Raw genomic sequence first — 15632 nt, forward strand, 5'->3', positions numbered from 1 at the left:
AGTAGGACTTAAGTGCCTAAGTCACCCTGGAAAAATTTTACCTTAAACCCTTGTCCATCTATTCTTTCATTAATCTCCCCTTCTGCGATTACAAGTGACACAACATGAAGGGGAATAATTGACTGTTTCCTCCTCAATGAGAATGTTATACAGTTAATTCCCATTAGGAATAACAGGAGCCAGCCATATAAATCCCCTGTGCACTGAGAGGAAAATAATGCTTGTGTACTAAATTAATTAATAACAATAAAAATCCATGCTTATTATGGTGGCTAGCATATAACTTGTTAAAATCAGTATATGTGTGCTCTGCATTCTACTAATGCCCCTTGAGCAGGTTTGAAAAAAGGCTTCTAGAAATGAGAGCATTATAAAAATATACATGTATAATAAAGCGTGAGGTCTCCATGTTGATAGCTTTCCTTTGGATGCTAAGATTTTAAGTTTTTACTCGATTAGTTAATTCATGTTGTTTTTTAGCTCATCTACAAACAGGGCATACAAACTAGTATAGAAGACTTTTTGACTACATAAAAGCTCAACACATTAAAAGTATGGCCAAGAAAAGTGGATTGTCAGCTTTTATGCTCTTTTACTGCCTGGGTAGCAAAACGTCTGGAGGCCCAAGTTCTCTCTTCACCTGGCTGGCTGAAGCTGCTCTGGTTGTCTTGTTGATGTTCTTCAGCCCATGCCTAGTGGGACCACTAGTTGCAATGAAATTTGTTTCTAAACTAATTCAACTCCTTGACAGCTTTTGTTACCTACCTATGCCAAATTTAAAACATTCATTTAGGAGGAAAGACTCCAAATGTTTACTGATGAATGCCCTGAATAGAAGGGAAGAAGGGGGTTTTAAAACTCTTCTCCCCCCAGCAGAGAGGCAGAGGGAAGGAAAGAAGAGAGGGAGGAGAGAATGGCTCTTATTACTGTAAGACCTGCTCAGGCTCTCACTGAAATCAAAAGGAACCTAGGTCAGTCACTTACTGTATAATGGAAAATTTTGAGGATATACTGTTCTGCCAGAAAAATACTTAATCTCAGGTCAAGGTTTGGATCAAACTTTTCTTTGTGAATAAGTAACATAGCCTCTTTGCCATGTAACACAACTTGAATCTGATTCTGCTCAAATATGTCCTTTTTAAGGAGAGTAGAGAACACTAAGTATCCCATCCTCTGGGCTATTTTATTCCCTGTAAATTGGGCCCAGGAAGTAAGGCATATATGCTCAAGTGCTTTGGACAAAAAATAAGAGTCCTCGAATCATGTATGTATTATACTAATATATACATTCTCTTTTTAACATAAGAAAAGTTCTGAATAAAACAGAAGTGGAACACGGAATCATAATAACCTGTTATCAAAACGTGCAAGTGTTATAAAGATTCTTTAGGCTGGAGCAGTACATTTTCCAGTTTGTTCACAGGTAAAGAATCCAGAGTGCTGAATTTTATTTTTCAGCTGAATCCATTTGGAAAAGTCTTTTATAATGTCACAATGTGATTTGAAATTGCTGTTAGTCTTAGTACAGCACCATTTCTAGTACATATGGTGCCATTAATAAAACAGGAAGGAAAATAATTGCATGTAATTCTTCAAAATTTTTCATCTTTACTGTGTTCTATAAAACTTTATCAGTGTGACTACATAGCTTTTTTTACATAAGGAATTTGATTTAGCATTTGTCTGGACAAAAGAAATTGGGTTTCTAATTTGAATTTGGGAAATTTGAAATTTCTGAATTTTGAATTTAGTTAATCAAACTTGGCATTTTATACATCAGTGACATGAGAAGGCAATATCTGGTGGCATTATAATATCTGGTAGACTCCGGGTTGTACAGATGGGAATCCTATTCAAGCCAAAGGTATTCGGTAACAACTCAGATACCTGTTGTATGAATCTGAGTGTAGGATAACAGCTTCATATTGCAACCCATATATTATTTGGAAGTCTCATACTTATAAATACACTTACCTTTAAACAGTCTGGAGAGCTCCTTTGTTGACAGCTACTAAGATTTTTAGTTGTGTGCTAGATGAACTTAAAACATTGTAAAAATAAATGGAGTTTACTATTTAAATGTGTGAATTTCTTTCCTCATTCTCCCATCTGTAAGATTATGTATACTGAAATAAGTGTTGTGTAACTGGCTGACCTGACTAAACACGTTCCAGGATGTTCTTGGCGGGGGGGGCAGGGTTTAAGAATCGAGAGAGAAATCCTGACTTCAGTGAAGCTGGTAGAAGTTCTGGTGCTGCCAGCTTCCATGGGACCAGGATTCTATACACTCATCATGCTTTGAGAGAATTTTTGTGAATTCCAGATTTTCTTTTTAGCAACAGCAAAACAAGAACCTTGTAACGGCTGGTGAGAGGGAAAAAAAAAGAGTAAAAATAACACTGAAAATACAATAAACCCTTTTGGTAAGATATGATGAAGACTCCTTACTTACATTGTTTGCTTCTCAAAGGCATATACAACATGGCAAAATATCTGAAATAGGCATTCTATATAAAAAAAAAAAATAGTCTAGCTAGCGCATCTTCAGTCATACACTGGATATAGTCATATCAAGCCAGGTATAAATTCCATAATCTTTTGAGGAATTAATAGTTCATTCAAAGCAGAAATCAATAGAAAATGAATCCTCCAAACTCAGTTTGGCCTTCAAAGATAGCAAAGGGCAGGATGTATCATAATCCACAATGTCAGCACACACAATCAATTGTTAAAGACCATCTTGGTGATACAGCACCTCCACAACACTCCTGTGGTTGAGACTTGATATATGATGAAATGCTGGATGCTTGCACAAGCAAAAAGAAAAATATATATATATATATTTGTCAAACTGAGAAATACAACATTACACAATCAGTCACAAGTTAAAAGCAATAAAAAAAAATAATAAAAGGTCAACATTCACACAGCCATTGATTAAACGGAATAAATTAAACCTTATATCCGTTAAATATGTGGTTTCCTTCACTCTGCTCAGTCAGTGTTTTATTTATGTGTATACATAGAATAATACTTTTCTAAATGCTTCTGAAGTAGCAGTAATAAAGCTTTTACACAATAGGTGTTGAACAGAAATGTCACCGTCATCAACTGTGTATCAACATGGTTCCTTTGTTCTTTAACATATCAGTGCACAAGGGTATGGCTCCAAGTGGTGTGTAGAATGAAGAAACAATGTGGGGTGGCCCAACAGAAAGGAAAACCTTCTTCCATTCAGCATCGGTGAAATCAAAAAAATTATGTCCAGGGTACCTTTGTAGGTCCTCTCCGGAAGAGGTATCTACTGTTATACATAAATGCCTTCAGGGTTAAAACCAGATGACAGAGGATTCTGCAGAATACGAAGATTACTGGGGAGCTGCCTTGATGAACCAGGACGCTTCAGGGACCCAGACTGAAATGTCACCTCTGCGAAGAAAAGATAAGTAGTATGATTTGTGCAAGAATGGAGAGAAATTCTAATAGAAAATGCTTTTTCCCCTTGCCCATTATAGGGCTTGGTTATAGCAAGAATTACATGTGCAAATAAAGAATTACACATGCAAATACATACATGTGACTACCACACTTGAGATTTATGTACACAGCTCCTATCCATTTTAAAGGGAGTTGCACATCTAGCTTTCCTAGTTGACTAAATCAACCTACGTAAAGAGCTTGCAATGTACATGTCTCAAACCTATGTGGACTTAGAAAAATGCATACTCAAAAGACCAAATTCCCTCTCCTCTGTAAAGAAATACCATGCTATCATTAGTAAACAGGGCTTCCACAGGAACTGAAAATAAGGGCCTTGGAAAAGGTGCATTTGAGAAGAATATTCTGAAAAGTAGAATGAATGAGGCAAAATAAATGTCCAGAGGAAAACAATTCCTTATTTTGGGGGCTGTTCCATTAGAAGTTAACTTGTACGTGTGCATTAGCTTAAGAGGCAACTATATATATGCTCACAAGTTTGTGCATGCACACATACACAGTAGTCTCTACTTCACTTTATACTGTTGCACAATAAATATATGAAGTTGTCACTTGATATTTAGTGGTATGCGTACCCCTGGGGGTATGTGAAATACAGGCAAGGGGTACATGGGTATCCCAACATGCTCTCTCTCTCGCCCCTTCCTCTCAAAACCATAGCAAAAAATTTGGTACACCATGCATTGTGCAGTGCTTTAAATTCCCCAGTAATAATTTTTCATGCTGCACAAAGCCCTCCTAGCTTTGGCCAACATCACGTGTAGCCCAGGTACATACCTGAGTTGTGCACCCCTGGTGTAAAAGGTGGCAACCCTACCCACACCAGATCGGATATCTGTCATACCACAGCCTTATATACACAGCCGTTCTTCCAAGATATAGCACACACTAGTCTGTAAATATAAAATGCCCCGGAAAATTGAGTGTTGGGGTACTTATTAAAATTTTCAGAAGTGACGGGGTACTTGCCATTTAAAAGGTTGAGAAACACTGCACCAGGGTGCCTATACACATTCTCTGGGGTGGGCGTAAGGGACATTTTAATTAGAGCAGCTGTTAGGAGTGTATCATGTATTCAGCGTCCCACATTTTAAAATGGCCACAGAGGTGCTTTAACTAAAGGTTGTCTGACAAGCTTCAGCTGAAGCGCCCCCACCACCATTCTGAAATGTGGGACACTGAATACATAAGATGCTGGAGCATTCCAATTAGAACACTCCAGCAGACTCAATTAATCCAGTCTGCTCCAACGTGTTCTAATCAGAACATGTGAGAACATGTATATAGGCACCTTTAGAGTAAAAGGAACAGGCAAGCATGTTGCTTTTCTTAGAAAACTTTCAAGTCATACCTCTTTCAAGCTCCACATGTGAAGCCTCTATTTCGATAGGGTCTGCAGGAAGCACTGTGACCTTTGTTCCTGTTTGCTGGATAAACTGCTGGAGATTTACTTGTCGCAGCTCCTTTGTCAGCTGTTCCAGTTCTTGCTCTCGGTCCTGAGCAGAGGAAGAGGGAAGAGAGTCCATTGTGACATAGTTTGAAACATACTTCTAAAATTCTACTTATCTGTGTGCCTGCAGCAAGTAACCTTTCCTCCTACTTTGACAGGTAACTAACTTGTTTTTAACCTATTGTTCCTGTGAAAGAGCTGAAAGCTCATTTGCTTCATAGCCTGAAGAAGGTAAAATGATGCTGAGTATTACTTGTCAGTCATTAGCAGCTCTTTACATTGCTTGCCTGTTCTCTGTCAGATGCTTCTCCGGTCCCTGAGCAGAAGACTGCAAGCATAAACAAAATGTGTTTCTGATAACATCAGAACCTAGTTTTCTTATGTTTAAGACACCAGGTATTTAAAGACCTGGATCCATTTCTTGGCTCTGCCATAGATTTCCTGTATAAACTTGAGGAAAAAAGCTGAATCTCTCTCTACCTCAGTTTCCCAGTGTGAACTAAGGATTATACTCTCTTTTCTCCCACCCTCTGTATTGTTGTTGAACTCTTCTAGGCCTCTCTTTCATCAGAGGAGTACATGGTGTTTAGCTTAATTAAGTGCCAAATCTTGGCTGGGCCTCTGGCCACAACAGCAGTACAAAAATGGACAAAAAATTAGGGTCTCCTACAGATCCTCTATGCATTTTGCTGTGGCCTGCTGAACCTATAGGTTCATTTCCTTAAATAAAGTCTTCTCACACCCACTTTGTTAAGGTGATGGATAAAGTGATCCCTTATACTATTATTCAAGGGGCAGGATGGAGCCTACAGGGATGGCCACACAAGGACACCCCATTAGTCCCTGCTGATGCTGGCTATCCAGATTATGGGTAACAGGCCTGTGACATCACTTTTGCTTAGTGGACAAAAACAGAGTAATATTAAGTCCATTCACTTGGCAAGAGTGGGAATTAGCATAGCCAATGTGTCCCCTTTAATATATACCAACTACAATAGCGCATTCTTTGGCAGAGATACCTCGTACAGGATCTTTCCTCTGGTAGGAAAGGGTGATCCAGAAGGCCACCTGTGACACAAAGCTATAACCTACTTCATGTTCTGCTACAGACAGTATATTGGCACCTCGGTTGGGGGTTGTGGCAAAACCATGATTGAGCTCTAAGCCAATGATTATAAACACAAAGCACCAAAGGAAGTCTGAACTTTGCCTCAATCAAATCTGAAGAGGGCACAAAGCCCACTTAAATTCCAACTATTCTGGCTCTACAGCTTGTGTACCAGAGATGCTCCATAAGTATATATAATGCCGCTTGACAGAACAAATAGCCCTAGAATCACATTCTGTTCTTTTAGAAAGACCTGCCAAAAAACTAGGATGGAAATACAGGGAATGAACCCATCCATAAATTCTATTAGTTTTAAGGGGAAAAAGCCCCAGATTTTTCCTAGAACTGCTCCGAATCTGTTTTATCCCAGTTAGTATGAACAGAGCATCAGATTCAGAAGTTAGGAAGTTCCCAAATTAAAAGAAATGTATTACTGTAGTGTTACCTCTACATGTGAATGTTTCATAGAACAGACTGAAGAGTAATATACATTGCAGCATTCATTTAACTGGAGCAGGATTAGAAGACCTTAAAAAAGGTGCAAGTTACAACATTTGCATTATACAATGACTTTTGCTTTTGAAAATTCCTGAGTTCAAGTGTTGTAGGGTAAAAATTTAAGTGTATATGCCCCACTGACCTAAGCTCTCGATTCATCTGGAACCTTGTAAAAATATTGGCTTGAAGATTTGCCCATAATCTTTATTAATGTTCAAGGCGTTATTTTGGTATTTAAAAATCTTTTTCCTTTCTAAAAGTAAAAAGGAAAAGAGGAAAAAAAATTGCTAAATCAGAGAACATCTTTAACCAAAGGTGTCCTTATAATACACAGGAAAAAAAGTAATTTGGTAATTCTCAAATGTCTCAAGAAAATGCTGAATTTTTATATTCATAACCTTAAAAACTACTAAAGCAAATTTTCCTGCCTCTCCTTACTCAGCAAAGACTACAAAAACAAGACATATTTAAAATTTCTAGTTTAAAATTGAAATGTTTATTAAACTATTGATTCCAAGCATATGGGAAATCACTCCCCTGCCTTCCCATATCCTTCTATTTGCCTAATTCAAACAGAGCTGAACTGATATGCCTTTAGCTTATCAAAAAACAAGTTAGCTTTGGGTTGAGAGCAAGCATGGAAAAAGCTGTAGCTTAATAGGAATGCATGTGAGAACGTGGAGCTTGTTACATGTAAAATGGAGTAATAATGGGAATTTGAACTCAGACTTCGCCTTAGTAGGTGTTGCCAGCAATTGTAAAAAAACTACATACCCATAAAATCATAGAATCATAGAAAATTATGGTTAGAAGGTCAGGAGCTCATCTAGTCCAACCCCCTGCTCAAAGCAGGGCCATCCCCAACTAGATCATCCCAGCCAAGGCTTTATCTAGCCTGATCTTAAAAATCTCCAAGGATGGAGAGTCTACAGCCTCTCTAGGTAACCTGTTCCAGTGCTTTACTACCCTTCCAGTGAGAAAGTTTTTCCTAATATCTAACCTACACTTCCCTTGCTGCAACTGGAGACCATTGCTCTTTGTTCTGTCATCACCACCACTGAGAACAGTCTAGCTCCATCCTTTTTGGAACCACTCTTCAGGGAGATGAAGGCTGCCATTAAATTCCCCTTCAGTCTTCTCTTTTCCAGGCTAAATAGGCTCAATTCAGTCAGCCTCTCCTCAGAAGTCATGTACCCCAGCCTTCCTAATAATGTTTTGTTGTCCTCTGCTGGACTCTTTCCAATTTGTCCATGTCCCTTCTGTAGTGGGGGGTGGGGGGAGGGTTGCATGGCTTCACAGCAACTTAATATCATTTTATAAAATCACTGGAACCCTGAAATGAATGCATGGACTATTCTCCAAAGAGCTGTTTTGAAACCACACCACTCGTCACTTCAGCTCTCAAATATATTCCGATACTAATTTTGGAGCTAAATCTCCCCCTTCCCCCACACATAACATTTAAATTCTATCCTGACCATCCTTCATTATCTCAAAAAAGAGACACTGCAGCACAGGTAGGGCGACTATAATAATTTAAGGGAAATCTGGGCTGAGGGGTAGCCAGCAGGTGCACCCTCCCCTTCCTCCCCCACACCCTGTGGCTCTCAGAAGTGGAGCTGGGCTGCGCAGCATGGATGCGCGTGCACATACACTGTCTCTCTCTCTCTCCCCCCTGCAGCTCCTCTGCACCTCGACTACTGACTTCCCTCGCAGCCCAGCAGAGTCTGAACCAGGGAGCAGCCCATTGGCTGGACTCCCTTAAAAAAACTGAAGCAGAAGTCCTGGATTGGCATGGACCCACCCAGACATGCCTGGCTCCTGAGTTGGGATGCTGAGACAGTCCCGGATTTTGGAGGCTATCCCAGCCAATCTGGGAGATATGGTCACCCTAAGCATAGGGGTAATTCAAGTCCTGTCTCCCTTCCCCCCATCCCCTTCTTTGCTACCTCCATGGGCCTTCAAACTCGGACCGTAAAGCTGTTCTTTAGAATAAGATGAGAGTCCAGGCCTCTGCCAACATGTACTAAATTTGGTAGTCATCTTGACAGTGTAGCCCTGGATACTCCTCCACTAGGATCTAAGACCCAGATCCTTAAAAGGCATCATCTAAGGCCCCCTCTTGCATGCTACATTTATACTGAAATTAACATGTTGATTCTGGCATAAATGACAACGGTGCCATATGTGCACCCAATTTACAGTGCCATAAAGTGGCAAACCAGCTGTAAAAATGTTCTAAAAGAATGCATAACACTAAGGCTGATTTATGGCTTTAAAATAAACATGTAGGGGAGGCTGACATTCAACTGATTGCATGCCCTGGCCCTGAATCTGTGGGCATCCTGCTTTCAACTTTCTAGTGCAAGGGGAAGCCCAGGATCTGATCCCAGACTCCCCCTGCACTAGTAAGCAGAAAGGGAATGTTTTTGATCAGATTCCCAATTCCAAAATCCTGATCCCCTACCCTGCTACCATGCATGTGTAGAGGCACAATTGTTGGAACTGGGGATAAAGTCTCATAGTACCTTTAATGAACATATGCCAGGAAATTAGGTTTGAAGTTTCATTGCTTTAAATTAAAGTTGGCTGCATTAGCACCCTGGAGAACCTGGGCCTACGACCACTTGGACACTTCACACCAGTCTCCAAATAGCCACCAGGTGGTCATGATATTAGACTAGTGCTGAACTAGTCTATGTCATAAAACAGTCTATGTCTTATTCTGAATAATCACTCATACCATCTAGTCTTTCTTGGTATTAACACTTTAATGCATCAACATAGACAAAAGGCAACTTTTTAAAGGTATGTGGCAGAGAGGAACACACGCACTTTGGAACTGGAAATGAAGGGGAAGGAAGGGAGAAGGAATAATACTGTCCTTTTTTCATCATCATGAAAAATGTTCTGTTTTTGACTAGCTTACATGGCTGAATTTTCTGTAAGCAAAATGAATTATCAGCTCTTTGACTAAACAAAACTTAAAAAGATCTTGACTTTTCCCATGCAGAAGAGGGGGTCTTACCTGCAATCGTTTGGTGGCTTGGCCCAATGACCTTTCCACAGCTTTAATGCCATTTTCCAACCTTAGACTTTGTTGGCCCTGAATGTCAATTTCGCCTTTCACCTTCTCAATCTTTTCTTTGACCTCTTCTTCATTCACTTGGGACTCCTGAACTTCTCGGTGCAACTTCTCTGCCTCGAGGCCACTTTCCATGTTGTAGATTTGAGCCATGCAGTCCTTTAACTTGCTCTCACACTCCAGAATCCTTTGCTTGATCTCTTGGAGTTGTTCCTTCAGCTGCTTTTCATTTTCTTGCTCAATCTGCAGTTCATTTTCCCAGAATTCCTCTTCTTCAATCTCTACTTCATTCCTTTTGATCTTCTGCTCTAGCTTAATAATTTCCTCTTCCAGGCTAGAATTATATTTCTGCTCCCAGTAGCGGATTTCAGCTTCATTTGACTCCAACTGTTTCTCAATGGATTGAAGTTTCTCAGTCTGGAGGTGTATCAGTTTCTTCAACTCATCTGCTGTCGTCTTACAGTTATTGAGCACCTTTTGCCTGAAATCAGATTCTTTACCTTTGCCAAAAATGTCCATTAATCCTTTTGCACCCCCTGTGAAGGTCAAAGATTTCCTTTTGGGCTCTCTTCTTTTTATCAATTTGTCATTCTGAGGTCTTAGCTTGGCTAATGGAGGTAAGCTTTGCCGATACAAAGTTCTTTCTGGGATTCGAGCAACACTGTCTGAAGTTGGCCTCTCACTGAGAGATGGTCCTGTGCGACGTAATATTAACTGAACATCATTTGCATACTGCCCCCATTTGTTCAATGAAATTATTGGATTTTCATGAGGTGCCAGGTGCCTCTCTGTGTCTCTCCATTTTTCTATCAATGTGTATCTTCCTGTGCGACCTAAATAAAAAGATGGTGAGAACTGTGAAAGCTGTACTACCCAAAGCCACCCAAAAGAGGGAGCTATTAGATTATGTTACCTATTAAAACCCTACAAGAAAGCTGGACAAAGTAAGTAAATCCTAGATTCATAGCACTTAAGGCCGTGACAGACTATTATGATCATAATCATCTAGTCTAATCTCCCGCATAACACATGCCATATTATCCAGGAATTCCTGGATAAAGTCCAGCATCCCAAATCTAATATCAGAAGCTCCAGTTTTCCACTGATTTTGTGGAATACATGCTAAAAATAGCACATAGGAGACATGCATACAATTCTGGTTTTAAGTACCGACACTGAATTTTTGTATGTAAAATGCTTTGAAAATTCAGTGATGAACTTGATTGCTATAGCACCCATACAGAACAAGGTGCCTTCCAAATACACGTAAGAGCAGTCATTAACATACTGGGGTAAACAGTCTTCAAATTAATATGACAGCTGCTTTAGATAGCATTATGATAAGTATTATTATGACTGATGCCCAGACTATTTCACATCTTTTCATTTACAGACACTGCTGGATTAGTTTTCTCATGGCATACAGAAGTGAATGAACAAATAAATATTGGATTTACTTTGAATTTGTGACTTGAAAATTTAACAACACAAAGAAACTGCAAAAAAGAAACATTTTTTTTTACGTTTTTACCTGATTCCAATGTATCAAATCACAGAGGTAAAATTATAACTATGGCCTACAAACACTGATTTCTAGAAAGGTGGGAGATATATAGAGATAAGAAAGTGAGAACTTAGAGTCTCAAACAACTTGCAAGTATAGTTTGTATCATCACCTACATAAACTGCAGCATTTTTTCTCTGTCAAAGAAATGTAATTTATCAGTTAAAGGACAGTGGTAATGAGTGGTATCATCAAAACTGTAAACAGTAGTTAAAGCCTCAATTAGCTATAAAATATGGAACACAGCACAGGTCTATGATGACTGCTAAGCCGCAGTCAGTACTGTATTAACCAGTGTGATGATAATCATGTTCAGACATAACGTTTTCTCGGATAGAAAAAGAACAGGACAGCTCAATGGAGGGCGTCGAGTATTGCTGCCTGCCACAGACAAATGACATAAAAAATATACCCCCTTCTTATCACGGTACCAATTATTACGAAAGATCTTTGATACTGTGAATAGTTTTAGTGACTGCTGTGGTGTTCTCTGCAGAACACCACAGGGCAGCTGGTAGCCTAATGCTATATGGTTTATTTTGCAACCTCCCCTCTCTCCCTTCCCCTCCACCCAAGTACAGAGGATAACAAATTATGTTTTATATACCACAACATTAACCCTTATGTGTTTAATCACACTTTAAAGGTCATCATAAAAGACTTCTTCATCCTCTCTGCCTTCAGTTTTTAAATAACCTGCCTTTTATTTGAGCTATGACAAGCTCCAACAGGTTGGAAAAATCTGCTTTCTAAAAATACTTTGAGAAACTTGCCCTATAAAACTCCTAGCATTATAAAACAAATAAAAGGTCAGATACAGGAAACTGCTGTCAAAAGAAAGAGATGCAGTAATTTCTGAATAGCTCCAAAATAACTATTAACCAGGAAAAAATGAGTTAATCTATTAATACAATCTCTGAATTAATAGTCATGTCAAATGAGACAAGAGGCCACAGCGCTGGGTCAGATTTTTGTATGTAAGTGCCTGAAATACAATTGTTCAGGACAGTGGGCGGGAGCTGGGGCCTGTCAGATTTGGAGATTTGGCAGTGGCCAAATCGATTCGGGACAGCGATTTGAATCACTGTCCCGCAAGTCGGCCGAATCCGAATCCGAATCCAAAGTGAATACTAGCTGCTTCGCATAGGCCTACTGACAGGTGTATTCACTCAAGACATTTTTAGGAGAGACAAGCATTAAGGGCCATTGTAGATCAAATATATGACCTGCCTCAGCCTGTCCTCGTCATACCAACCTTGGAAAGAGCTTTAGAGAAAATAGCTCCTGCATCTGGAACTTCTCCATTTTCATTTTGTACACTCCTAGTTCATAATGCCTAGGAACTAAAAAAAAGATAGATGGAGATTGACTAGAAGACAGAAACCTTGGAATGACTAGTCTCATACTTAATTGGATTTTTTTGGGGGGGGGGAGGGGAGGGAGGAAGCAAGAGTAGAGCACAAGTGAAAGGAGATTTAAGGGCATTTCCAGCACAAGTGAAAGGAGATTTAAGGGCATTTCCAGCCCCCTGAAGAGCAAAACAAGTAAAAATGGGAGCATCAGTTCACAAAGAAACCTGAAAACCTGTTCGTGACTCAACATAAGTACTAGAAGCGATTCGATCAGTTTAGCATACCTGTCTACTTGGTTGACATGTTTAGCATCAGTTTTAATGCTTATTGGAATCAAGTATTCTAAAAATAGCCAATGTTCCAAGATGCAGTATATTTTGGGATGGCAAACACATAGTAACACTGAATCTGTATTAAGTAAGCATCAGTGTCACTTCTGGAAAAAAAACCCAAATCTAATGAAGTTTACCTCGGCATATTAACCAACTCTAAAAATCCAGTGGAAGAAGAAAACCCATTGCTTAGGACAAAGGTTTTAGCATTGCACTTTACTTGGCTAATTCTAAATACTTCTAGTTCTTTTGCCTTGCAATAAAAGTAATGGCACTAATATTCTTGTTTGAGATGGATGGTTTCAAAACCTTGTAACTATAAGCACAGCAAGATTAAGCAAGTGCATGGCATATGGTTTCCAGCTAGCTTGTTAAGGGGAGGGGAGGGGAGAAGATGTCAAAGTGAATTAAATGAATTAAAGGAATTAAACAAGATGTCAGCCAACTACCTAGCTAGCGATTCATACCTGGGATTACAGCTCAAAGATCAGTATACAGTCGTAAAGCAATATACTTAATGGCTCCAACTCAGCACAAAACATGGCCCACTTTGGAGAGTTAATATTTATACAATGCAGCAGTTACACTCCGAGTCAGAGCCAGTTTAAAACAAAATAAACTTTTATCCAATCTGAATATCATTTGATTTTTTCCTCCAGGCTACTTATGGTATAGATTAATGCCCTTTACAATAAACAACCTTCAGATTCTAGTCATGTGGGTATTGCTAATTCACAAGTGAAAATATGAACAAGTTAATTCAAACCAAACATTAGAATGTTTCAGATGCGGGGACCTTTAAAGCTGAAATTGCTCTTTGTGATCTATTGCTGTTAGCAGAGAGAAACAAACTGCTTTGATTTTTAACAAAGAACAGTATTCCCTTGTCTTCTTATGTCCATCTGTTGCCCTGTTTTATACTTGGATTATAAGGTTTTTTGGGGGGAGGGGAGGGGGAGAAGCAGAGATCGCTTTTGCTCTGTGCATGTATAGTGTCACACACAGTGGAATCCTCATCCATGATTAGGGCTTCTACACACTACAGTCATGGAAATTAATCCTCTTCATCCTCATGCCAATGACACATCCACTACATTTTGTATTTTTGCAGCATGAATTCCATCACAGTAATGCACGATAACACATTCAGGAAAACTCTATGTTACTGAATTAGGAACTTAATACACACTTGCACATAAAAATTTAGATTGAGAAAATAGACTGTATTTTTTAGCATTTCCTGATTTTTAACTGCATTATCATAACTGTTTCTACATATGTATATCAGGGGAATCAAACTCACCTGCAACCTCAGACCAAATCCAGACCACAGGGTTTCTTGTAGGCCAGATCTAGCCTGCAATGAGCCTCTCAGGCCAGAACTGGACTCATTCCATTCTGAGGTACTAGGAAAATGTGCAGGAAAATTAGCTTGCCTTAATGTGCATTAACTAAAGTGCATGCTTTTTAAGTGATGCTCTATGTGCATTAACCTATTTTAATGTACATTAAGTAAAAAGCATGGGTTTTATGTGACTCTTTAATGCACATTAAAATGCACATGTAGATGCACCCCTTGGGCATTTATACACATGCTCTGGGAGTATATGTGAGGGGGGTGGTGTGCTTTAATTAGAGCAGTTCCAAGAGTCGCTCTAATTAAAGCACCCAGAGTGCTTCATGTATCAGAGTCCACACACTGAAAAATGGCAGCAGGAGCTCTAACTAATGCTCAAACAAGCTTTAGTTAAAGAACTCCTGCCACCATTTCTTCAGCATGGGGACACTGACACTAGACACTGGAGTCTGTTGAAGTGCAGTAACTACCATGCGTTGAAGCAGCATCACCACACGTGTATAGGCACTCAAGGGTACTAGATTTAATAAGCATTAACTAAAGCACATTAATGCACATGTGGATGTGCCCAAGAGTAGATGGGTGAGCAGTGGTGATGATGATGATGGGGGGAGCGGAAGAAATACATACAACTATTGGTTGCCCGTCCACCTCCTGCTGTCAACATGAGCCCATCAGGGCTCTGACGCTGGGAACTTGGTGGCAATTTCCCCACCCTTCCTAGCCCTGCACCCAAATTCCTGGTCCCTCTGGGAGCCCCACAGGCTGACTGAAATGACTCCACAGAATTAGGCTCAACACCTCTTGTATATAAGACACAAAATTTTAGTTAGACCATGACTTCAGGAATGGAGGCTTCAGGAACGGTGTCTCGAGGCAGGCTTTGGCTTCCTCAACCATGACCGGCACATCACGACGAGAGACATGCTTGGATGGGATAGACTCCACCTTTCCTCTAAAGGTAAGCATGTGTTTTCTTCTAGGTTGGCGGACCTCCTCCGGCAGGCTTTAGGCTTGTCGGGGGAAGGGGAAGATGAGGGTGGAGGAATCATTGGACTGCCAGACCAAGCAACACCCACAAGTACAGCCCAGCATAGACCAACGAGTGAAATGTATACACAGGTAAGTGACAGGGGCCAGCGCAATGCTGTGATTAGGAGGCCAGCACACACATCCACAGAAGGCCTCAAATGCCTCTACACAAACACTTGTAGTATGGGAAACAAGCAGGAGGAACTCACCCTCCTGCTAGCTGACACCAACCCGGACATAGTGGGGATCACTGAAACGTGGTGGGACTCAACACATGACTGGGTGGTGAATATAAAGGGCTATAGGCTGTACAGGAGGGACAGGATAGGAAGGAAAGGTGGGGGCGTGGCACTCTA

General features: G+C 40.1%; 1 protein-coding gene across 1 annotated transcript in view; it reads right to left on the bottom strand.

The window, feature by feature from the left end:
* Positions 1-1260: 1260 nt before the first annotated feature.
* RASSF8 (Ras association domain family member 8) overlaps positions 1261-15632 on the bottom strand; it is a 16304-nt gene continuing 1932 nt past the window's right edge. Inside the window, exons 2-4 of the mRNA XM_019543873.1 lie at positions 9583-10472; positions 4850-4994; positions 1261-3429 (exon numbers count right to left, since the gene is read on the bottom strand). Coding sequence (XP_019399418.1) covers positions 3308-3429; positions 4850-4994; positions 9583-10472 — 1157 coding nt within the window. The 3' untranslated portion in view covers positions 1261-3307. The remainder of the gene's footprint in view (positions 3430-4849; positions 4995-9582; positions 10473-15632) is intronic.

The sequence above is a fragment of the Crocodylus porosus genome, unplaced genomic scaffold (assembly GCF_001723895.1).
Source record: "Crocodylus porosus isolate Cpor-Errol unplaced genomic scaffold, CroPor_comp1, whole genome shotgun sequence".
NCBI classification, from domain to species: Eukaryota; Metazoa; Chordata; order Crocodylia; family Crocodylidae; genus Crocodylus; species Crocodylus porosus.